We start from the raw sequence: 27,139 nt of genomic DNA, 5'->3' as shown, positions 1-27,139 counted from the left end.
AAGTGAACAAGGCTACACTTATAGACATAGTAAAGCTGAACTTTGGTAAGGCACCTGACATTGCTTATGGATAAGTTAAACAGTACTGTGTAGCTTCCAACCAAATATCCAACTGGTGTAAAAACCAAACGATTGTAAAATCAACAAGTTCTTTATTTGTGTGAACAATGGTAAGCGCTTTCACGTCTAGAAGACGTGATAAGTTCTACATAGAAAAGACAAATAGAACTCTTCGTGAACGGATAAGGGAACACATATATGCAGTAAATAAGGAAAATGATACTAATGCTTTGGCATCTCATATTATGGAGCATGGATCCAATCACAGTTTCAAGTTTAGAGTGCTTGAAACAGTGAGAAGAACAAATAGACTAGGTAATGTAAAAAACCATACAGAGGAAATAGAGAATAGATGGATCCTTAGGCTACAGGCACATAAGTTTGGGCTTAATGAAAAAATCACTTTAAAGCCGCATTTAATATCTAGGACTTTGAAACATTGATATTGGCATTTAGTGTTTTTTATGTGCTTACTTACGTTACAATGCTTTAATGTTATTTCATCAATTTTTTATATAGAAAATAGTCAAATTCCAACAATTAATTTCCTCAAGAATTAATTGTTATGGTTATACAAAGCTTCATTGACATTTTAAGTACTTTTTATTGTTCTCAATATTGTTTTTTAAATTCAATGTATTTTATATATTAGTGTTTTACTTCTATTTTAACTAACATATGTTAGCACTTTGATATACTATCTATTCCGAATAAATCTAATTGATGTTTATATATTTATATATATAAGATTTCTATTTATTAAGTTTCTGAGATTTATGCACTTGCACTTTAAATTAGAAATGGTTTAATTAATTAAATGAATGTGATAATTGTCTTTATATTTAAGGAGTAAGTGAAATGTTGTAACATAGAGGTCTGAAGAAGCGTCTTCTAGATGTGAAAGCGCTTACCATTGTTCACACAAATAAAGAACTTGTTGATTTTACAATCGTTTGGTTTTTACACCAGTTGGATATTTGGTTGGAAGCTACATGGTGCATCCTTGAGATTTTTTGTCGTTTGATTTGCTCTCTATTTTCAAGGTGCTTTACTCGAGAGGATTACTCACAACGCTACTTGTTTAAACAGTACTGTGATGAAGTTTCACAAGTGAGGTATAGAAAAAAAAATTAGTTAAACAAAAACAGAGTGAGCTCTTACTGAGGGAGTTACAATGAAACACAGTGAGGACAGGAGTCCATATAATAGTCCTCCAGATTCATTACTGAACCATGAACACTGGCACATATATGTACCACCTCAATCTGAACCATGGGACTGTCAGGTTCATATGTTTTTGTTTTACACATTTTATTTAGTGTGGTAAACCAGGAATTATTCACCAAATGCAACTGTCCGTCTTCATAAATTAAATACAAACTTGGGTTCAGATAAATAATTGGCAGTTAAAGCACAGCATTACTGATATGAGCTGCAAAATTAGCTGCTTCCCATAGTTTATGACTTGAATCCCTCAAACAACATTTGGCTACTGTGCAAATGAGCAAGACACTTAACCAGGCAACCAGGATGAGTATGAAAAAGATCTGTGTGACTCAGTGCTCTACCTTGGTTAACAAATGCAAAGCAACAGATATATGCATACAGAATGAAAATTAAGACTGCAGGTATCTAACAACAGAATCCAGCAAGATGCAACTCATTTGTCACTATGCAAGTACTAGCTCAGTTACATTACACTGCAGCAAAAAAACTGTATTCAGTTTTTTTGTTTCTGTCAGTAACAAATCAAGGATAAATAATAAAACCAATGGAAGCTAAACAAATACTATACACAACTGAAGAGCATACATCTTAGGAAATAAAAGCAACATTGATTCCACATACTATTTTTCCAGGATTTCCAGGGACACCAGGATCACCTTCAGGCCCATCACTGCCCTGTAAAACAGAAGAAAAGCATCAAATAAGACGAGACTCAGTGAAGGTGGTCTAACAGTATTATTTATTTAAATTGTACTAACTGGTAGAGCACTGATTACAAATTAGCACTTTTAGTCTCATCTAGAGAAAGCATTAAAGTTTAACAATTACTGAGATATACTGAAAGAGGTGAAGTACATATGATTATACAACTGTTGAGAATATACAAGAATTATGGCCAGTAACAGAAATAAACATACACATATACAATTTCTGTACAGTCAGAGACAGGTGAGCAAATTTACAAACCATACATACAGTTACCTACACATTAATATAACTTTTAATAGAGGAATATATAGATGGCTGAGAATGCTCTAAATGTCAGAAGCTTGAGAGCAGCTCCATATAAAGTGCCATTACAGCACAAGAGAGCTTTCTAACCCCCCAAAAGGGAGGCAGTAGCCCTGCAACTAAAATGTTAGGAAACATAACCAAAATGGGAAAATGTATAAATGAAGGTATATACGTGTACACCCATGACAACACAACAAAACATAGTGGGTTTTGGAGGGGGAAGTACAGCTATTGCAACAGTGATCTACTGTACATCTACTTTTATGGCAGGTTTACTTACACAACTGCACTATGTTCGACATTAGAACACTTCTGAAGTAGCCTAAGCTCTATGGCTAGATTACCACAGCCTAACAAATAATAAAGCAGGAGGAATTAAGAATCCAGGTGCCCATGGAAATGGTCATAGCAAAGCCTGTTCTGCAGCTAGAAAAGGAATTCATTTCATAGCACTCTACTGTAAGGTTATGTATAGAGGATCAAGTTGATGCTTCTAGGAAACATGTGGATTCATCTCCTGTCGAGAAAGCCACTGAAGAACCAAAGTCCTAGTGAAATAGGCTGCAACCTTGCATGGATGTGACTTATTATGTTGATATATATATATATATATATATATATATATAAACAAAGAAAGACGACGAGACAATCATTGAGAAATAGTCTACTTTGTCTACTATGAAGGAAAGAGATTAGGACAACTGAGTGTCAAACAGTGGTTTGAAGGATCAAGTTTTGTCTAGGTAGTGTCTGTGGACATCAACAGTATGAATAATTTTTTCTCCCTTGCTTTTGGGATCAGGAAAAAAGACAGGGAGATAATTAGACTGGTTCAAACTAAACCTTGAAACCACTTTTAGCATAAAATAGGGGTTACTTCTCAAACAAACCATGTCCTTGTAAAAAATGAGACAGAGGTGACCCACTATAAGAGCTTGTAACTTAGATACTCTCCTACAGGGCCGGTGCTAGCATTTTGAGGGCCCCCAGCAAATTTCAAGTTGGAGGCCGTACTAAGGAGAATACAAAATGTGTCCCCACTGCCATCACACCCACTGCCTTGTCAAGCTTATCCAGCAACATTTAACAATCTCTATAGTGTTACTACATTCAAATCATTAAGAATTGGTGTGCCAAGGTACACACACTGATCGGCATTTAGCACTAATGTTTCATTATGACAAGCTCCTGTACCACAGCAAGGTAGCCACTCAAAAGTGCATGCACACATTGACTGGCATTTACCAATGCTACATTATAACAAACTGCTGTACCACAGCAAAGTAGCCATTCAGAGGTTCACGCACACTGGCTGCATACTCAAAAGCCCAGATTTTCACAGAATGTCCAGATTTGACTCATTTCTGTTCTATTCCTTAAAAATTCTACTTTTCTGGCTTGCTTGTGACAAATTATTGAGGGTTGAATTCACTAAATAATGAGATGAATTTGAGTTTCAGACTTCATATCCTTCAGAAAATGTATGGTAACACAAGACCTTTTATTCTAGCAACTTTTTAATTTTTTAACAGCAATATTTAAAATTTGCCCTGATTTTAGGGACTGTCCCCCCCCCCCATTATCTTTGGCTTTGTCCAGATTTTTTGTACCAGAAGATTGAGAGCTATGACTGACTGGAATTTAGTAGCAATTTTGTTACATTATGACAAGTCTTTGTACTGATCAAGGTAGTCGGTCCCACAGAAGACACCCACAATGACTCCCACAGACATACAAGACAAAGGCAGCAATACAGCAAGGCTAAACAGACACACCCACACAGACTCCCTCACATATCACAGAAGCAGACAAGGCAGACTGCTACACAGACTCTTGCACACAAAACAAATACCCATACATGAGATAGACAGCACTACAGCAAAACTGAATATAAACACCTATACAGACTCCCACACAGAAGACAGATACCCACACAAGATAAAGCAAGACTGAACAGAGACCCACAGAACAGACAGCTACACAGACTCTTGCACACAGGACAGACACGGACATGATAAAGACAGCACTACAGCAAGACTGAATCCCCACACAGACTCCTATACACAGGACAGAGGTACCCACCAACAGGAGGACAGAGACAAACAAGACCAGGACAAAACTACTGCAAGACTGAACAGAGACCCACAAAACACAAAGGCAGCACTACCACAAGACAGAAATGAGACCCCACACACAGAGTCCCAAACACAAGATGATGCCAGCACTATGGCAAGACTGAAACACACAAGCAGCATTACATAAACTGCCCCCATAACACACAAGACAGACAGTTAATGACATGAAGAACAGTTACACTGCAGAGCCACATATGACAGCCATGGGACAAGCAAAGAAAAGACTACAGACACACAAAACATACAAGGGAAAGCCATGCGGATTATGGAGACTGAGGCAGAGAGACTCAAACCCAAACAAGCTGACAGAAACACAAGAGAAAGCCATAGAGATTACTGAACCTGAGGCAGACAAACTCAAACCCAAAGAAACACAAAGCATGTGGAAGAAAGCCATGGGGAACTCAGACGTCTCAACTGTACAGATTTTTGCAGAATGTCCAGAGTTTTGCCTCAGATTTTTGGTCTGTTTCTCATAAAATTGCGGTTTTCTAGCAAATCGTTTGTAAGTCATTCAGTGTTGACGTCCGAATATAATGAAAGATATTTGAGTGTCAGACTTCATAATTTGTTTGTAAGTCATTCAGTGTTGACGTCAGAATATAATGAAAGATAGGAGTGTCAGACTTCATACTCTTCAGAAAATTCATGCTAATGCAACATCTGTTATTCTATCAAGTTTCTAAGTTTGTAAGAGCAACATTTAAAAAGTGTCCCTATTTTTGGGCCTTTGCCCCCCCATTATTTGTGGCTTTGTCTAGATTTTTTGCTCTAAGAGGTTGAGAGGTATTGTGGAATTACTGATCCTGAGGCAGACGGACTCAACCCCAAAGAAAGACACACGAGAGACAGAGCCATCTGGATTACTGAACCTAAGACAGACAAGAGACTCAGACTCACTGTAATGTAAGAGACAGCCATGGGGATTACAGAGTCTGAGACAGAGACTTGAAACCCAAAGAGAAACAGGTGAAGTCAACACAAAGTACAGTTTTGTACCTACCATAAATGTAGATGTTCGAGGATCCCCATTGCTGCAGTCCTTACTATTGGGTATAGTCCGCATCCAGTCGGCCCGAATACCAGAGTATAAGGCTGACGTCGGTCAGGGCGCATTAGACTGACGTCAGAACGTCAGGGTACTAATGCGCATGACCGACGTCATATCCTCAGTCTTTTCTTGCCCCAGATGTCAGAAGACCCTAAAAAGACAAAGCCCAAAATACCTGCACCAAAAATATGTACAATATATACAAGAATATGTACAAAAATATAAGCATGTAACCTCACCTACACAACCACCCCTAAACACAGAGGGGAAGGAGGGAGGGTAAATTGGACTGCAGCAATGGGGATCCTCGAACATCTACATTTATGGTAGGTACAAAACTGTACTATGTTCTTCGTTCCCCATTGCTGCAGTCCTTACTATTGGGTAGAATCCCAAAGCAGAGGTAAGGGAGGCTGGCAAATCATAAAGAAGCAGGAGCTGACAACATGCCTTGCAAAACAGCTGTGGCAAAACCAGCCCTAGACTTAGAGTAGATAGGAAGGTGATAATGCTTAGAGAAAGTATGCACTGAACTCCAAGTAGCTGCTTCCAAAATATCCTTAGTCGCCACCCCTTAGAAATGCTGTTGAAGTGGCAGTAGCCCTAGTGGAATGAGGCCTAATCCCAGCTGGAATCTCCTTGCCATGATGGGAATAACAAAATGCAATGCAAAAGCCAATCCACCTAGAAATAGTTTGTTTTGACACAGGCTTGCCCTGTGAACTCAAAGCAAAAGAAACAAACAACTGCTGAGACTGCCTGAAATCTTTAGTCCTGCTTAAATAATAACGCAATTGCCTGTGTACATCTAAAGTGTGCAAAATCTTTTCCCCTTTATTTTGGGGGTCTGCATAAAAAGTAGGCAAATGAATAGTTTGGTTTAAAGCCACACTAGAAACCACCTTAGGCATAAAGGAAGGATTAGTGCGTAATGATACCCTATCCTTATGGAAAATCAAAATGGCTCTACTGCCATAAGGGCCTGCAACTCAGATACCCTTCTTGCAGAAGTAATAGCCAACAGAAAAGCAGTCTTCCATGACAAGTATTTCAATTCAGCAGTAGCCGCAGGCTCAAAAGGTTGTAGAGTAAGTTTTTCCAACACAAAATTGAGATCCCAAGCAGGAGTAGGAGCTCTATTGGGGTCTTATATTCTTTGCCCCTCTAAGAAACTGCTTGAACAAAGGATGCGAAAACAATGGTGGGTCACAATCATAGTGAGCTGAAATTGCTGCAGCATGAATCTTAATGGAAGAGAAGGACAAACCTTTGTCCAATAACTCAGTAAGATATTGAAGAGCCACACTCAAATTAGGCTCAGAAACCTGCAAATTCTTTGCTGTACTCCAAAATAAAAATCTCTTCCATTTTTCTGCGTACACTTTCCTTGTACTAGGTCTTCTAGCTTCCATAATCACATTTAAAACTTGTTGAGGAAGTTGAGACCTGCTGTGTTTCAACACAGAATATGCCAGGCTGTTAGATGAAGAGAGTAAAGCTTGACATTGAGCAGATGACCATCCTTCTGAGATAACAGATGAGGAATCAGAGGTAAAGGCCATGGAGGCTTCCTTACCAGACTCCGTAGTAGTGGGTACCAGTGTTGCCGAGGCCAATCTGGAGCTATCAAAATCATCCTTGGCCTGTCTTGTCTGACCTTTAATAGTACCTTTGGAAGAAGAGGCAGAGGAGGAAAGGCATACACATGAAGGTTTTTCCAACTGAAAGACAGAGCATCCACTTTCCAAGCTGTGTGATGAAACCCCTTTGTGCAATACTGTGGCAGCTGGTGGTTTAGTGGAGAAGCGAACAGATTTATGTCTGGAGTTCCCCATGACACTGTCAATTTTTGAAATACATGAAGATCCAGTTTCCACTCGTGGAGATCCATGATTTGTCTGCTTAACACATCTGCTAAGGAGTTCTGTGCTCCCGGCAGAAACCTTGCCTGAAGAGTTAGTTGCAAGCTTAGCGCAGTCTCCCATAAAATCATTGCTTGCCTGCATAGAGGATAAGAATGTGTTCCCCCTTGCTTGTTGATGTACCACATGACAGTTGTGTTGTCTGTTAGAATCAACACCTGCCCTGGAAGAAGTAACTCCTTGAAAGCCATTAATGCAAACTGGACTGCTAACATCTCCTTCATGTTGATATGTAGATGCTGTAGTCTGGCAGGCCACTTGTCTTGTATCCACTTTCCATTTAGATGAGCTCCCCAAGCAATGTCCGAGGCATCTGTCGTTAAAATCTGACTCGCCTCTGGCCGGGTCACAGAGAGTCCCTTGTTTAGGTGACATTCCTGAGCCCACCACAAAAATTCTTTTTGAAGGCAAGGTATTATTTGAATGACAGTGTCCAAATCCTGGCAGTGCTGTGTCCATACATTTTGAGATACCACTGTAGCTTCCTCATATGCAGTTTGGCATTGGGAAGCACCAGAATACAAGATGCCATGAACCCTAATGCTTGAAGGACTGTCCTTGCAGTCAGCACGGACTGTCGAGATAGTTGATGGAAGTAAAGTGATAGACTCTTTTGTTTGTCCGGGGTTAAAAGGCCATCTGGGCTGCTGTATTCAGTCTCACACCCAGAAAGCACATGTCTTGAGAGGGTACTAGACTGGACTTTATTTCGTTCACAGAATACCCTAGGCATCTTAGCACTGCTATAACATATTCCAGATGCTGTAGAAGGTCTTCCTTTTCTTGAGCCAGAATCAGGCAGTCGTCCAAGTAAGGATAGATTTGAATTCCTTGAAGCCTGAAGTAAGCTATCACTGGAGCCAGAACCTTTGTGAATACTCTGGGCAGTAGATAAGCCAAAGGGCAATGCAGAGAACTGATAATGAGAATTTCCAGCTCGAAACCGCAGATACTTCCTGCAACTTAGCCTTATAGGCACATGAAGGTAAGCTTCCTTGAGATCTAAAGTTACCATCCAGTGATCTTTGCCCAGCAGAGGTAAAAGCTGTTGTAACGTCAACATCTTGAACTTGGGAATGTCCAGAAAAGTGTTGAGGAGATAAATCCAAAATTGGTCTCCACGTGTTCCCCTTCTTTGGAACTAGGAACAGGCGAGAATAAAATCCTAGGCCCCTTTCTGATACAGGGACTGGCTGAATGGCCCCATCTGGAGTAACTGAGAAACTTGCTTGTGAGCCTCTTTTCTTTGTGGAGGAGGAACGTCTGGCATGCCTTTGAAAGGGGCATTGTATGGAAATAAAATCTGTAACCGTGGTGAATGATATCCAACACCCATTTGTCTTGAGTAATTAAATCCCAATTTTCTTTGAAAAGAGACAATCTTCCTCCCAAAGGAGCTGCCAGGCGAGAATCTACTGGCAGCTGAAAAGACAGGTCATTGGGTCTGTTTACGAAAGGACTGACCCCTGCCCTCACCAGAAGTCTGAGCAGGTGAACTCCTGTTCTAGGCCTAAAAGAACCTTGAGCCCTGCCCCTACCACGTCTAGACCTACCCCTAGACTGGGAATCATAAGCAGGATATGTCCACCCCTTAGCAGGCCAATTTCTACTAAACTTGGTGGCTGCACCTGCAAAAATCTTTGACAGTTTGCATAGACTTAGCTTTGTCCTCCATTTTCTTTAAAACTGCTTCCACAGGCGATCCAAACAACACATCAGACTGTAAAGGAGCATCCAAAATCCTTGTCTTAACATGCTCAGCTAAATTCTGATCCTTCAACCAGGCATGCCTGCGAAGAACAGAACTAGTAGCAGCCACCCTCGAGGAGGCCTGTACAGCATCAAAACCACATTGCAAAGAATGCTTACCCACTTGTTCAGACACATGAACCAAATCCAGCAACTCTTTACACTCAATACCTTCCGCCAAAGCATCCACCTTAGATTTTAATTGTGAAAGGAGATAATTCTGATATTTTAGCATGTGAAACTGACAATTCAACGCTCTCATGGCTAGAGTGGAAGAAGTATACACTTTCTTTCCCCACCTATCCAAAGCCCTTGCCTCTATCAGTGGGAACAGGATTTTTAACCACAGAAGCCTTAACACCTTTAGGCCCTTGAGAAATAGTTTCTGGGTCCGCCCTAGGACTCTTAAACAAATACTTATGAGCTTCGGGCACCCTATAATACCTATCAGGCTTAACAGGAGCAGGAGGCAAAGAGTCAGGGTTCAGGGAAGCCTCTGCAAAACATCTTCCACCACATTCAACACAGGAGGAATAGCTAAGGGCCTATGCTGGGGTAAAACAAGAATTCCCTAAGCCTTTTCCTGGAATCAGAGTAATCCTGGCCTTCCCATTTAAAGTGCTCCCTCATGGAATGCAGAGTCTCTGAAAATGAGAAATCCTCAGGAGGAGAAGCAGTAGGAGTGGAATCATCCACATCAGAATCAGAATAAGTAGGATACTCCTGCAAGTCTTCCGCAGAAGACTCTGAAGCCTCTGAACACTGTTCAAAACTATCAAACTCGGTTCCACCCTAGGCCTCTTATCAGGCGGGGCATAGAACCTCTAATCATAGTAATCAAATCTTCTGCCATTTTAAGCATATGTTTCTTAGGTACAGAACCCGAAATGCTAGGAGAAGCCCCCACTGAAGCTGAACTAGGCCTACCTCTCAAAGAAGTTTTGGCAACAGAAGGAGAGGCTCTAACTACCTTGGGAAGAGAGGGAAGAACAGTTACCTGAGAAGCCCCTCAGCCTGGCCTACCTCCTGAGAAGGCACATCCTGTAACAGTAAAGTTTCTGCCTGAGACTCCATGGAAACTCCTGGCAAAACCTCTGGCTCCACTGAGCCTTCTAAAGAACCGGCGTCCGGGACTGCGGTTCATCAACCCTAGGCTTCGCTGTTTTGTCCTTGCGCTTCTTGGGCAAGCGGCGTCGGAGCATCCGACGGCATTTTATAATTGCAACGCTTCCCAAACACTAACCTGGCACAGTCTAACCTCCTCTTAATAGTGCGTTTGTTAAACCTAGCACAAGAGCGGCAACCAACAACGTCGTGCTCAGGCCCTAAACAAGGTATACACAAGGTATGGTAATCCCTATGAGGTATCTGTTTCCCACAAGAAATACAATTATTCACTTTTTCTGACATCCGGTTAAATACTGAGGCAAGAAAAAACCAAAATGTTCCCCAACGGGGTACTTAGCCAACTCTGTTTCGGTCTGAAACTCCGGTTTCGGAAATATTTCAGAACGCCAACCTGCACTCGCAAAACTGCTTCTGCATCGGACCATGCGGCAAAAAAGACTGAGGATATGACGTCGGTCATGCGCATTAGTACCCTGACGTTCTGACGTCAGTCTAATGCGCCCTGACCGACGTCAGCCTTATACTCTGGTATTCGGGCCGACTGGATGCGGACTATACCCAATAGTAAGGACTGCAGCAATGGGGAACGAAGAACATCCAGTGTGTCATTTATCTTCAATGTGCTAAAGTTTAGCTCCTCAGATTTTATGTCTGTTGCCACTTTAGTGCCATTAGCATTTTCTTCTTCCTGTGCTTCTGTCCTGGCCTCATGACTATTTCTGCTGCTCCCAACTGTCCTGGCCTCACAGCAAGATTTTTGGCAGCACAAAGTATAAGCAAAATTTGGTATCCTGCCACAACGGCACAGGGTTTTTGTACCTGGCTTGTATATCCGAGTAGTACAACAAGTTGTTCTCATTTCCATAAGTAATTTTTGTGCAGGTAGGCAGCAGTAAATGTGCAAGGCAAGCTCATGCACAAGACACTGTCCCAAGTGATACACTTTATATTAGCCTTACATGAACTAATGTTAGCTACCAAGATTTCAAGTTTTTAAGTTTGTAGTTAAAGCTTTGAGACACCCAACAATAGGCTTCCCTCCCATGCTCGCACAAAATATTGGAAGGTGCATTTTTATTTATTATTTAAAAAAATAAGAAACTTATTTGGAAAAAAAGGGATAAAAAGACACATCTCAATCCATAACCCTAACAGTTTCCTCAACAAAGGACAACCATAAGGCATTCTTTAGTAACATACGTAATCTAAAAGGAAAGGCGCAAATTTGTGCCAAATTGGTAGTTAATGATACCACATATACTGAGCCTGTGGACACAGCTAATCTGTTGGCTGACATATTCTGTGAAAACTTCACTCCCATGACATCCCTAGCACCTGTCCCCTACCTTGTATCTCTAAACAGCAGGTCATAAATGCTCTAAGGCCAAGAACACAGCATCAATGGGACCTGATAAAATCCCAGGGTGCATCCTATATGGGCTCCAACAAGAATTGGCAACACCACTGGGTACTCTCTTCAATCATAGTCAAAGCACCGGCTTCATCTCAGTCGAATGGAAAACAGCCACCATTATCCCCATGCACAAAGATGGTGCTTCCACTTACCCAGCAACTAGAGACTTATTAGCCTGACTAGCCTTATCTGCAAGGTCATGGAGCTAATCATCATGGACCTTATCAACAAAGATATAGGTAATCTGCTAACACTTGACTCTACTCAGTTTGGATTTGTCAAAGGGAGATCATGTCTGTTAAACCTAGTGGACTTCTTTGAGACAGTCACCATGGCCTTGGACTAGGGGAAATCTGTGCATACAGCCCACCTAGACTTAGCCAAGGTGTTTGACACTATCCCGCACTTATGGATCATTGACAAACTCACGCAGCCAGGTATCAACCCTTATGTCATTAGATGGTTCACTAACTGGCTCGCTGATAGAACCCATGTAGTCAAAATAGGGGAATCCACCTCCAACAGCAGACCTTTAACCAGTGGTGTTCCACAGGGATCAGTCCTGGGACCTCTACTGTTTGGGATCTATTTCTCCAAAGTACAAGTAAAAACTGAAGGTCTGTGGCTTACAAAGTTTGCTGATGACTGCAAACTGGGAGCAATCATAGAATCTCAAAATGATGTCAACATCCTACAAGAGGGTCTTACACAAATGACTAGTGCCAAAGTCATGGCCTTAAACTCATTACAAAAAATGTATCATCATCCCTTTTGGTAAGAGCAATGTTCCTGCTAATTTCCACATCAATAGTAACACCTTAAGTATGCACTCAGTGGTGAGAGACCTGGACACAAAGGTTGAAAGCAACCTTACCTTTGGCCACCTTGTCTCCACAGTGGTAAGAAGGGCATTCTGTATTGCTAATCTCATAAGTAAGGGCATTGCCTCCAGAAAAAAAGAACCTTACCTTTGACCATGATGTCTCCACAGTGGTAAGAAGGGCATTCTGTATTGCCAATCTCAAAAGTAAGGGCATTGCCTCCAGAAAAAAAGTTATAACCTCCCTGTACTCTTCCCTCATCAGGCCAATAACTGAGTACAATGCCCCTTTAGGTATGTACCTTTCCAAACACCTGCAGCAATTGAAGAGACCACAAATGTTCCTCAATTGCTTCTTCAAAAATGCAAAAAGTCACATATCACACCTGTTTTAAGTAAAAAATGCAATACATAAAATACACCCTGATTATGGACCTTTCCCTCTCATTGTTTTATTCCTTTCCAAGATTTCCAAGTGAAGAGGAAAGGAACTACAACCACTAGAAAAATGTTGATTCTGTACAGTTGCTAAAGGCATATACCTCTTCTATCTGTTAACTTCCCTTACATGGAGCTAATCGCTCAGAAAGCCTCTAATTGGAAATCCCCAGGCCCAGATGCAGCACCTAACTTCTGGTTAAAAGTATTAACATCTTTGCAAGAAGATTTAGCCATGAGTAAGAACTATTTATATGCGCACCCCAAACAGACACCAGCCTGGTTAACAACAGGAAAAACAATGCTTCTACTGAAGAGTGAACCTACAAGCTACCCTAAACATTATAAGTCAATAACTTGCCTTCTGACTCCATATAAACTATACAATGGAAGTGATGCCAACAGAGTTTATAGTCATTAAGAAGAAAACTCAGTAATGGGAATAGAACAAAAGGGCAATAAAAGAAAGGGTTGGGAGGGTGGCCTAAGGGTTAAGGTGTTTGCCTTACAAACATAAGGTGCAGGGTTTGAGTCTCACAAGGGATAATTGGCTAGGCTTAAAATGGCTCGCAAGGGCAGTTAGCTTAGTACTAATCCAGTATCCCACATTCATGGATAAGAGTGCTTAAAAATGTATAAGATACACCCCACACTGATCGGTTACATTACAGTGACCATGAAACAGTGGCAGACCATTAAGCTATGATAAAGGACAAATTATTATTACAGGGATAAATATTCAAAGGGGGCTATTTCAAGGTGACTGTGTCACCACTGCTATTCTGTTTTGCCCTTAACCCATTAAACTGTCTACCTAAAAGATTAGGCCATGGCTATAATCTGGCTCCTAGAAAACAAAGTGTAAAGACTTCTCATCTTCTCTTTGTTAATGATTTAAAATTGTATAGCTCGTCAGATGAGGAACTGAAAGCACAACTGCAAGTCATCAAAACATTTTCAGATGATATAAGATTGTCATTTGGTCTTGATAAATGTGCAAAAGCAAACTTTAAAGCAGGAAAACATCAGTTTGGGACAAGAATGGGATATAAAAGAACTTGAGCAAGAAGGAGTGTATAAATATTATGGAATTGATGAAGGATCAACAATAAAACATGAACAAAAGAGAATAAAACTTTTAGTAGACTTTAATTTTGAAAACAGTGTTGACATCTAGGAAAAAAATTCAAGCTATAAAACAATTTGCTCTTCCTGTCCTAGCAAAGTTTTGGAGTGATTGACTGGCCCCAAAAGTTGTTGGATAGATTAGACTGGAAAACAAAAGGGATGTTCATGTTCATCAAATGAGTTATAAAAATCGGTGTATACAAAGATTATACATTCCCCATTTCAAAGAGGTATGGGCCTCCTTAAAATTGATTACATGCATAGATCTGCAATCATGGGACTAAACACACATCTGCAGACCTCACAAGACAGAAATATAGTGAAAGTTTTGAAACACGAGGAGAATAAATTCAAGATTACTTCCCTGCTTAGTCTAGCAGAAGCATATCAGTGTCAAGCAGGAATGGAAATTAAACCAGAAGTGGATAATATCTATAGCTATGTCAGGAATCTAAATGGCAATGCTCAGATCTGCTCTGAGCTACAACAGAATGGCATTAAATATACTGATCCCAAGGACATTGCCAATATCCTGGCAGATCGATTCAGTGCCAACTTCAACCCCCCCTCACCCCCTAAAGGGCCCATCTCAATACAGAAAGAATGCCAAATTCCAATAATCACGGCCACACAGGTAAAAAACGCACTGTCCAAAACTAAGAATACAGCATCCATGGGATCAGACGACATCCCGGGCTGTGTACTATATGAATTACAAAATGAACTGGCACCTCACCTAAGTGTCATATTTAATCATAGCCTCATCTCAGGCTTCGTGCCCAGTGAGTAGCGCACAGCTATAGTTATCCCACTCTGCAAGAGGGGATCCACCCTGGATCCTGGGAACTACCTTCCCATCAGTCTGATGAGCCTGATCTGCAAGACCATGGGATGTATTATCATGAAACTTATAAACAAAGACATTGGCAACCTTCAAACACTGGACTCCACCCAGTTTGGGTTCGTGAAGGGCCGATCGTGTCTCCTGAACCTGACTGACTTCTATGAATCAGCCTCCAGAGCCGTGGATGAGGGTAAGGCAGTCCACATAGCCTATCTGGACCTCGCCAAGGTCTTCAACACCATCCCCCATTCTGGAATCATAGATAAACTTACTAAGCTGGGCATAAATCCCTATGTCACTTGATGGGTTGCCAACTGGATTACTGACAGAACTCACACTGCAAAAGTAGCCGACTCCAAATCCATCTCAAGACAAGTGGAGTACCTTAGGGTTCAGTCCTGGGGCCACTCTTGTTTGGCATCTACTTCTCTGAAGTACAGGCCAACACTGAGGGACTCTGGTTAACAAAGTTTGCAGATGACTGCAAACTGACAGCCATTATTAAATCCCCAAATAATGTGGATATTCTACAAAAGGGCCTTACAGAAACAGATGCCTGGTGCCAGAGCCATGGGCTCAAACTCAGTGCCAAGAAGTGTACAGTTATCCCCTTTGGTTTGGTAGCAGTACACTAAATACCGAAAGTGTGATAATAGACTTAAGAACACAGGTGGACAGTGGTCTCACCCTTCGATAACCACATCGCCACTCATTGTCCCACTGTACTCCTCTCTCATTAGACCTGTCATGGAATACAATGTCCCATTTGGTATGTACCTCACAAGACATCTGCAACAACTGGAAAGGCTGTAGAAACACCTCACTAAAAGAATCACAGGCCTAAAGCAGATAACCTATGCTGACCGACTAAAAAAATTCCACATATACTCTGTTGCATATAGTCTGCTCAGAGGCAATCTCTGCTTATCATACAAGGCCATGTCAAACCCAGAGCTGTTGGACATGCTACACTTAAATAAATCACAATCCATCAGAGCTCACATACCTTGTCATCACAATGAACAAAACATGCTGGAGGGATAGGTTCCTGACCCAGAGACTCCCCATACTCTGCAACAGACTGCCCATACATGTCAAGCAGAGTGCCTCCTTGACCCTCTTCAAAAGGAACCTTGATGACTGGATGGGAGATAGGAAATTTACCCCAGGGATCATGTCAGTTGCCCTGCTAGACAGGGCAACAGGGAAGTAAATATTGTGGGAAGAAATAGCCAGGGAATTGTTATGGCTAGGCTTGTATAGGCCCTAAGGCCAATAGCCTAGTACCAACCTATGAACCTATAAAAATCAGGCAGCAACTGAATGTGCCAAAAAACAAAAGAAAGAATATAAGGTGAAGGATCAGATGAGAAGGCATGACATGTGGAAAATGCATAAATATAGTTGCAAGTATAGAAAACTCCTGGAAGAACTTCATGTTGATAAGGATCAAATGCAGGAATGGTTAAGGAGAGGCAAATTTAAACCAAAAGATGAAAGGTTAATATTGGTGGCCCAAGATAGTAGGCTAAGTACACGTTGGTTTCCAAAGTCCACTGAACTTGTGGAAGAAACAGACAAATGTAGGTTTTGTAAAACAGAATTGGAAATGGTTGTACACCTTGTTGCTTGTTGTGATATATTAATGGTAGAAGAACTGAATACTGAAAGGCATAATAATGTGGCAAGACTGTTACACCAGGGATTGTGCAAATGTTATTGTACTGAATTGGCTGAAAAACACTGGCAACATGAGCCATAAAGCATCACAGAAAATGAAGTCTACAACACATGAGATCACCCATTAACAACAGTTCAAAACATAGATGCGAGAAAACCAGATATAGTGGTACATGAAAAGAAGAGAAAAGTAGCACTGATCATCAAAATCGCTACACCTGTTGACTACAGTGTCTTCTGTACAGAGAGAGACAGAGTCATAAAATATCAGTATCTACAGGCAGAAATGACAGCAATGTGGAAGAAAGCTACATAGACAGTTCCAATAGTACTGGGAGGACACGTCTCATAAAAAGAATCTACAATCATATTTAGATATGTTACCAGTACAAGTAACTCTGCATGAATTGTAGGAAGAGTCATTATTGGGCACATTGCAGGTACTGCGAAGAACACTACTGGCTGACATCAAAGTTTGAAACAATACAAATTTTCATGAACTTTAACTGTATTTTGACTTACAAACTGCGTTAATTCCCCTTGCGGTATTAGAAACCCAAAAGACATGGAGACATTTAAAAACAGAAAGGCATACTTTTGTGCATTAGTATAGTATTGATAGTTTTATATCTAGTAATCCCAGATGTCATACATTTTGTTGCACAACATTTAATTGGGCTTGAAATGTCAAAAATACTTTGAGTCTTGCTTAATTGCATTGTGTGGTGAGTGTTGGAATTGCCCCCCCCTCCTTTGCAGGATCTATGCTAAAGCCCATCAACAAGCTGTATTTGATAGATAAATTTACTGTAGTAGACAAAATGTCACATATCCTGCAGTTTTAGTTTGTCACACACACACACACACATACACAATATTAACAACCATATAGACATATCCATACATAAACCCTAAAGATTTGTGATTTCAGACAAGTAGCTTGTGACGTTTTCTGCTGCAGCCAATCAATTCCCTTGCTTCACTGAAGCAGACCTGATTGACTGCAGTTTACAGACCAATCAAAAAAAAAAAAAAAAAAAAAAAAAGGAAAAAGTTTGATTGCAGAGTGATGTCTTGCAGGTGTGAGGATGTCCATGAGGTTCTGAGGAACAAACAGAAGAGACAGAGAAACTTGCAGCTGCTGCTTGGGGGCCCTCATTCACGGGGAGATAATCGGGGGCTACCTGGGGCCGATGATTCCGTGGGTGCCTATCAACAGCTATGACAGTACCACACAGTTTTCTCATTACAATATTACGTTGTTTTACCTGCTTTGCAGTGCTGTTTTACAGCCCCTATCACCAAATATTTTGCCCTCTTACAATACATTATTTAGAAATCGTGCTCTTCTGCTAGTTTCATAATCTCTGTAACAACCTGTAGCACACTGTCTTCCTAGTGTCAGTTTTCACTATTGTCAGACAGATCCACCTGATCCATACTTAAACCCCTCTGTGTGGCATCTGAACCTTACATGTAGTTTTGATGTAACTGCTGCAGTCTGGTAGCAGAGTCTTCTCCTCATCTGTGGCATTCTGCACTTAATTTGCACTAACATAATTGTGGCACTGTGATACCCAAGCTTTTTTACTTATCTGCAGCATTCAATGTCTTATTTGTACCGTTGATACAACTGCTGCACTGCGGCACCTCAGATTTTTCCATATTAGTGGCATTCCACATCTTATGTTTTCATTACTGGCAGCTGAAGCAGTTGTTGCACTGTGGTATCTCAACCCCATCCTTACTTACTGCACCCTAAAGTGTTGCCTCTGAAGTAATTTTGACAGCAGTACTGTTACCTAGATATAGCAGTCTCATCAGCCTGTTACCATCTCATTATGGTTTTGTTTTTACCTTAATATAACAAATCTACTACCCCATCACCACCTCATACTGACATTTGATTTTGTTGTCTGGTTTTAATATTAGTTTTGTTTTCCAATTAGCAAGTCTGTTGTTCTCACCAATTTACTTACTACTACCTGCTCTTCCTTCATTCATCCAGCTAACCTCCACACTTGTATTGACAGTCCCCAAGCAAAATCTAGAATGAACAGACCTCTAAAGCCCACAGTAATATTCTTTACCCCTTGGTGTTTACATGTCTTATGCTTTACTCAAGTGACATTTTCTGCTGTAGCCAATCAGGTCCCTTGCTTTACTGAAGCAGATCTGACTGACTGCAGCTTACAGACCAATAAAAAAAAGGAAAAAGGTTTGTGATATTTCACAGCTGTGTGGACATCCAGGAGGTTCTAAGGAACAAACAAAAGAGATAGAGAAACCCTTGACTTCTGCTTGGGGGCCCTCGCTCACTAGGAGATAATCAGGGGCTACCCACAGCTGCCTACCACCAGCTATGCTCTCCTAGCTGAAGTCATAACAATGAGTAAAACAGTCTTCCATGTTCAGATGCTCAATTCGGTCTGATGAATTGGTTCAAATTTAAAAAGAGTAGGTTTTCAAGCATAAAGTTAAGATTCCAAGTATGAGTCACCTGTTTTCTAGGTAGGCATACAATGTAAAATACATTTTAAAAACTGTCTGACTTGTGCAAAAATGCATAGACAGCTGACAAATGAACCTTGATACAGGAGAAAGAAAGACCAGAGGATAGTAACTCAAAAATAAATCAAGAATCACAGGCCACCAGGTTTTAAGAGGGTCATGGTTCTTTGAGTGGCACATACTAGAAAATCTTTTTCACTTATGCATACATGATTTCCTAGTAGCGGTTTCTTTCAACTTCCTTCGATACTTGCTATACATCATCAGATAAAGGGTATCTAAACGTTATCAAGATTCTATTGCCCATGCAGTCAAATGAAGGGTTTTCACAATGGGGGGTGTATCAACCAACCCCTGCCTTGCATGAATAAATCTAGTCTGTGGGGAAGCCTTTGGTAATTGTCCTTGGCCAGATATAGAACAAGGGAGAACCACTGTTGTCAGGGCCAAAAAAACTGGGTTTCCACTATAAACCACGTGGCACTGGCTCCCTATACAAAAACAAACCTTTTCTCACCCCTCTAGCTAGGACTGCCATTGCCCGTACCCATCTTCTTTCAACTCTACTCTATGCCTTGCAAATACTCACTAACTTGAACAAAAATTGATCTTAGCAAACTCTCTAGCTGCTACAATCAAATTGCTAGGTTTGCCACAGGAACTCCCTACAGGACACACCACTGTTAAAACCTAAACCTCTTAGGAAGGCTAGAACTCACCAGGCTAATTCAATATAATCAACTTACTGTAGCATTCAAGGTATTAACCATCCAAAAAAAAATGCCCTCCCTTAACATTACCCATCCCTACAAAAACGCTGGGCCACTTCGTTCCAATATAAAACTTTTAGTTCAGTCTGTTAAAGCTAACAACCTATCTGGAGAATCTTTGTTTGCAAATTTAGTAGGCAAAACCTGGAATTCGCTCCCATCTGACCTTACTCTGAACCCCTCCCTTAATCAGTTAAAAAAAAAATCTAACCCAGTATTTTAAAACTCACTGGTTATGTCCTTGCTCTAACCCTGACTAAAGCCTCATCTACTTCCATATCCCTGCAATTTTTACTCACAGCGATTTACCTCTTACACTAAAAGGTTTGAAAAGAGAAACTGTTAACATCTTTGCAGATACTCTGCATATAGCTGCACCTATAGGTTTGATAAGATAAACTGTAACATATTTGTATATATTTCTGAATATAAACTATATTCTTCATAGGCTTGAAATGTGAGACTGTAACTTGCATGTTAATACAACATGTTTGTGCATATACTGTAACCTGCTTGTCTTTATCTGTTTGTAACTTTGGAGCTTTTCTCCCTGGGCCTCTGCTGAAAATGGACATGTATTCCATCAGACTATCCCGGTCAACAAATGTAAAATAAAATAAATAAAAATAAATAAATATTTTGGGAGAACCCTGAATATCAGTGGAAATGGGGGGATGCACAGAAGAACATTTCAGCTATGGGAATGAGATGGCATCAGTCTTCCAGGTCAGTTTGCAAGAAATCCTGGAGCAGAATTTCTTCATTTCTCTGTACTGAGAGGTGGCCAAACAAGTCTGCCATGGATGTCCCCCATAGATGGATAAATTCTCGGAAGGCCCCAAGGTGAAGTTTCCATTTGTGAGTGTCTGCACTGGTCTTGCTTACCTTGTCTGCTGCAATGTTTTGCTCTCACAGAATATGAGAAGTCATACTGAACCGAGTTGATACCTCCCAGGCAAGCAAGGAAAATCTACAAATGGGGTAAGATCTGATACCTCCCTGCTTGTTTACGTACCACATCACTCTGGTATTGTCTGTGAAAACATGAGGTGGCCCTGGAGTCCAGCAATGATTTAGGGCTTTTAAACCATTTACTACAGCCAACATCTCTGACATTTGTGTGTTTTTTGTCACATACACAGTATTTTCACTCCGTTTGAAACAGATCCCAATGCCAGGTCTGAAGGATCTGTTGTAATGGACTGAAGAAGAGGTGGAAGAGAAAATGGGATATCTGGATTCTGAGATCAATGGGGATTTCATTTTGATGCCACTGACGATTCTCTTATTTTAGAAAAAAAACAGAAAAAGAAAGGTTTTCTGAAAGGAAATCTGAAATAATAATACTCAGAATCAAGACTCAGAATGTGAGGAAACCATTTTCCTTTTCTTCACAGCAAAGAAAGTGGGAGCAGAAAAAGCAGAAATTAAGCCCCTAGCAAATTCCAACAACTTTTCCTTGTACATGGAAACAGAGAAAACAGAAGTCACATTTTTTTCACATTTTCTTTCCTTTCCCTGGAAGACTCCTGAGGGGGAAAAAAAGAACTTTCCAGTCTAGGAAACAAAGCTCTCATGAACCCACAGGGCCAAAGGGAAAACAATAAATATTTTTAAGGGCACAGTTCAAGCCTCAGGTAGGTGATGTAGGATGAATGGGAGGTCTGGGTTTGGTGGCATCCAGTAGTGATAATGTTTATAACTAGACAGGATCATGGAATGCATTAATAAATGTGAAATGAATTTAACAACGATGTCCTGCAATCAAGCATCTGATAAGTAGACAGAAAAAAAAAAAAAAAAAAAAAAAAAAACGAAAAAAAAAACTGTGATTTGGACCTATAAATCCAACCAGATGGCAAATAGTTCTCCATCTGGTGGAGTACATCACAAAAAAATGAAATTTTATATTAATGTTCCATATTTAGCTGTGACTATGTATCCCGGAATCACAACAGAGTTAACAGATAGTACTACATAATGACTCCAAGTCTTGTGGGGAAAAAAGCTCCTGGAAGAGACTTGGGAGTTTAGTGAGGAGATACAAATCAGAACCCAGCATGATGCTATGCAGGTAGGTAGATGCACGGCCAAACCATTCGAATGTACAACACAAGGCCAGCAGTATATGATCCAGAAGTCACCAAATAAAAATACTAAGTCAAATACATATGAATGGCTGTTTTCAGCCATTCATATGTGTTTGACTTAGTATTTTTATTTGGTGACTTCTGGATCATGTACTGCTGGCCTTGCGAGATACAAATCAGGCCATTTGTTGCAGAAGAGGAAATCATAGGTTCATAGGTTCATACTAGGCTATCTGCCCTAGGGCATTTATAAGCCTAGCCAGAGTGTGTTTGGCTTTCGTCACCCATTTTAAATAAATTTCGCTATGCCCTTTTTCGAAGTTAGTATACTGTGCCTCTGTCCAACAGTGACACAGAAGTGATACCCGAGGTAAACCTACGATCTCCCATCCACTCATCAAGATTCCTCTTGAAGAGAGTCACTGAGGGACTCTGCCTAACCTGGACTGGGATTTTATTCCAGAGTGAAGGGAGCCTCTGGGTTATGAATCGGTCCCTCCAGCATGTCCTATTTATTTCAGTGCTGAGGTTCAAGTCTCTCGAGCGCGTAGCTCGATGGGATTTGGATTTTCTGAGGTGCAGCATGTCCATTAATTCCGGGTTGGACATGGCTTTATACGTCAGGCACAGATCTCCTCTGAGCAGGCGGTATGCCACCGAGTAGAGCTGGAGTTTCTTTAACCGGGCAGCATATGGCATCTGTTTGTGCCCTTTGATCCCTTTGGTGAGGTACTTTTGGGGTCTTTCCAGTTGCTGCAGGTGTCTGGTAAGGTACATCCCAAACTGGGCATTGTACTCAATTATGGGCCTGATGAGGGATGAGTAAAGAGGCACGATGACCTCCCCTGATCTAGATGTGAACCCCTTCATGATTAGGTGTGCTATATAAAATGTTCTAACCACTTTGGCCACGTGGTTGTCAAATGAGAGATTGCTATCAACTTGGGTGCCCAGGTCCCTAATTACTTCTTCTGTACTTAATGGATTACCACCTATGTGGTAATTTGTGGGCACTTTGTTTTTGCCAAAGGGGATGACTATACACTTTTTAGTGTTTAGCTTGAGGCCATGGCTCTGGCACCAGTTGTCTGTTTCTTTGAGGCCCTTTTGGAGGATGCTTGTGTCGGCTGGAGAGTCGATTATGGCACCCAGTTTGCAGTCATCTGCAAACTTGGTCAGCCACAGTCCTTCCGTGTTGGCCTATACCTCCGAGAAATATATACCAAACAAGAGAGGTCCCAGGACTGAGCCTTGTGGGATGCCACTTGTAACTGGTTTGGAGTCTGACATGGCTCCAGCAATTCTATCCATGTGTGTTCTGTCCTTGAACAAGTTCACAACCCATCTAGTGATATAGGGGTTTATATTTAAGCTGGTGAGCTTATCTATAATGCCCGAGTGGGGTATTGTATCGAAGGCTTTTGCGAGGTCCAGGTAGGCTGTGTGGACCACCTTCCCCTTGTCAATGGCCTTGGTGACTGTTTCAAAGAAATCGACCAGGTTTAAGAGGCAGGATCTGCCCTTAACAAAGCTGAACTGGGTAGGATCCAGTGTCTGTAGGTCCCAAATATCTTTATTTATGAGGTCCACGATGATCCTTTCCATAGCTTTGCAGACCAAGCTAGTCAGGCTTATGGGGCGATAGTTTCCAGGATCCGTTGAGGCACCACCTTTGTGGAGAGGGACCACTGTTGCTGTACGCCACTCTTTGGGTACATATCCTGTAGTAAGGCTGAGGGTGAACATTAGCTTTATGTTTGGCTTTAGCTCTTCTTGGAGTTCATGTAGGACGCAGCCTGGGACACCGTCTGGTCCCATTGATGCTGTGTTTTTTTGCTTTGGAGAGGGTGGCTCTTACCTGAGCATCTGAGATGTCAGGGGGGCAGCACTCTGCTGGGATAGATATTTGCCCTTTTGGTGGGGAGGGAGGGGAGAAGTTTGCGCTGAACCTGTCAGCTAGGATGTTGGCAATGTCTGTGGGTTTGGTGTATTTTTTGTCATTTTGGAATAATTCTGAGCATATCTGGGAATTCCCACCCAGGTTCCTAATATAACTAAAGAAAGCCTTGTAATTATCCTTAGTATCCTGTGCAATTTTTCTCTCGAAGCTGGCCTTAGACGATTTTATGAGTGCCCATAGTTTTTTGCTAATACTGATCAGAGATGCCTTCCCTTTTTGGGATTTTGCTCTATCATGTAGTAGCTTCCTCCTTCTATTGTATAGTTTGTTTATGGCTGGGGTCCACCAGGCAGGACTTCTGCTTTTGGAGGATTGGGTCTTGGTTTTATTTGGGATTGCATGATCCATTCATTCCTGAAGGTGTTCATAGAATGCGTTTATAAGGTATTCTGCGGTCTGGACGTATTTTCCACAGGCCCGGGGGCTTTGAAAGATTCCACCTCAGTTTTGAGGAGTGTGAAATTTGCTTTAGAGAAGTTTTTCACTGTGGTTTTCTGGGCAGGGGGTGGGGTCGGGATGTGAATATCCAGTGAGATTAGTTTATGGTCTGATCTTACCAGTGAGGGATACACTTCTGGTCTGGAGCATAGAGTCCCCATGTTGGTGATGATCAGGTCCAGTATGTTTTCCCCTTTTGTGGGAGTGGTAACAAGTTGTTCCATACATTTGAGTTTACAAATTCTAGGAACCTTTGGGCTAGGGTGTTGGAGCTAGAGTAATGCTCCCAGTCTATGTTTGGGTAGTTGAAGTCGCTCAATATAATGGTGTTTGGAGAGAACTTTATATTTTCCAGTATTCTCAGGAAGGCCGAGTAGGGTTCCTGGGTTTGGGAGGGTGGTCTGTAGCAGGCTATAAACTGGAAGGCAGTTTTACCCACTGTTAGTTGCACATGGATAGTCTCTGATGCTTCGTGTTGTGCCACCAACTTGGAGGTGTGGGTATCTTTGACGAATATTGATACTCCCCCTCCTTCTGTAGTTTGGTCCAAGTTTTGGGGCCGAAAAGCATGGTATGAGGTATAACCTGGTAGTGCTGGGGTGCTCTCAGGAGCCTTGAACCAGGTGTCTGTTACTGCACAGATATCGATGTTCTCCATGCTAAGGAGAGTTTCGAGTGCATGCATCTTGAGGTTTAAACTTCTGGCGTTGAGTAGCATTACACTTAGTTTCTTATCCCTTGTGATACCTATGGAGGTAGGTTTGTCTTTTGAGCCTTGCCTAAAAAAGGCACTATGGGGGTAGCAAGAGCCTTTGCCAATATCCAAAAGCCCAGGGGTGACAGGTGCAAGCCATACCTATCGAAGCAACGTGGCTTGTCGAGCATGTCATCCCAGGCTGACAGGCATTGGATCCCCTTTGAATGACACCAATAATTAAGCCAATTGTTGAAATTAATCATCTTGTCTTCATATTGTGGCATCATTCTTGGTGAGGGTAAGATGCTACTCAAGGTCAGGGTCATACCGGCCTGGGCTACATGCTCAGAGAGCTCCTCTGTCTCTTTTCATGTAGTCCAGGGAGGTACATCTCAGGTCATTCACACCAGCATGGACAATGACAGAGTCATATTTGTACTTGCCTTGGGAGTGACCTGAGTGCTTGTGTTATGTGGCGGATCATAGCGGCCAACAGGCAGCTCACCGTGACCTTCTCCATGTTTAGCCGTGTGAGCGGTACGTCAGTGTGCCTGACGATAGTCACCTATTACAAGTGTATCAGGTGTGTTGTTTAGCCTTAAGGGCTGTGACTGTTCGGCACACTGGCTTTGTGAGCTATGTGTTGCACATGTTTTGTTTTGGGGTAGCGGTTGCTTGGGTGTCTGCTTTGGAGTTGCTTAGGCAGATTTTTATTTAGAGCCTCCAAGTATGTTTTTGTGTGTTTATGTGTCTCGTTTGCTGTCATGGTAGGTCTATGTGAGACTGGAATTGTAGTGAGTGTGGTTTCTTTCTCCTCCTGACTGGTTACGCCAGTACTGAGTTGAGAGAGCTTAGCTCCAGTTTGGCTATATGGTTGCATTTCTCACATGTGTTGCAATTTGTTGGGAGGAGGAGAGGGTTGTCTGTGTACATGAGGCAGTTGTAACATTGCCTTAAAATTCCCAGATTCACCAGCTGGACCAGAGAGGAGATTGACAACTGACCTATGGACATGCTAGAATAGTATTGGGAATTCCTTTATAATTGAAAAAAGGGCCAATGGGGAACAAGATACTGAAGGGGAGTTTGTGAGGGTGTAGTGCTTTTAATTTTTTAGTGCTGACTTAGTGAGCAAGTGCCAGATAACTTAAATGCAATGTGTTACAGGTAACTTAAATGCAAAAACGACAAACAGTAACTTTCTTTCAAGTGAAACAAGGAAGTAAGTACAGTAAGCAATGCAGATATCACTAGGGATCTACAGAAGCGCTGAAAAGCCACGTTTTAGGTGAAATTAGCGTTTCAGGGGAAATAACACGCAAACAAGCATACAAACAAAGCTAGATTTAGCAGGCCTGGATCTAGTCCATGCTACAGCAAACAAGGTGTACCAATTTCAGTAAGAAACAGTTCAAATATGCAGACACTATAAGCCTTTAACCAGAAATTTCCAGCTCAGAAGGGCAGAGTCCAGCCTCTCCTCCCACAAGAGTGCAGACCACGAACCTTCTTAATGTAAAATAACTGGCATGAAGCCTAAGTGCTTAAACCAGAACTAATACACTTTTAGAATAACAGACACTGAGCCCTCAATCAGCAGTTTCCAACTTAGAAGGATGTAAGCTACCTGTCCTGCCACCACAGTGCAGGCCACAAACCTTCCTAATGTAAAACAACTGGTCTGAAGCCCAAGTGCTTAATCCAAAAGACTTAGAACGATAGCTACACTTTAATCAAGTTACTACCAAGCAGTAATAAATACAATTGAATAATTTAAAGAACGCCTGGATTAGTGCTCAAGTTATACAAACAAACCTAGATTCAGCAGGCCTGGATCTAGTCTATGCTACAGCAAACAAGGTGTACCAATTTCAGTAAGAAACAGTTCAAATATGCAGGCACTATAAGCCTTTAACCAGAAATTTCCAGCTCAGAAGGGCAGAGTCCAGCCTCTCCTCCCACAAGAGTGCAGACCACGAACCTTCTTAATGTAAAATAACTGGTCTGAAGCCCAAGTGCTTAAACTAAAAGGCTTAGAATGAGTTACACCAAGCAGTAATAAA

At 41.5% G+C, this 27,139-nt stretch overlaps 1 protein-coding gene across 1 annotated transcript in view; it reads right to left on the bottom strand.

The window, feature by feature from the left end:
- Positions 1 to 27,139, bottom strand: part of LOC122790648 (collagen alpha-1(I) chain-like) — an 882,142-nt gene that overhangs the window by 207,471 nt on the left and 647,532 nt on the right. The window contains exon 21 of the mRNA XM_044058172.1: positions 1,909 to 1,962. Within this exon, the coding sequence (XP_043914107.1) occupies positions 1,909 to 1,962 (54 nt within the window). The remainder of the gene's footprint in view (positions 1 to 1,908; positions 1,963 to 27,139) is intronic.

The sequence above is a fragment of the Protopterus annectens genome, chromosome 16.part0 (assembly GCF_019279795.1).
Source record: "Protopterus annectens isolate FY-2018-M chromosome 16.part0, PAN1.0, whole genome shotgun sequence".
In the NCBI taxonomy this organism is placed as follows: Eukaryota; Metazoa; Chordata; order Ceratodontiformes; family Protopteridae; genus Protopterus; species Protopterus annectens.
The sequence above is the reverse complement of the archived record's forward strand: the minus strand, read 5'-3'. Positions and strand labels throughout refer to the sequence as shown.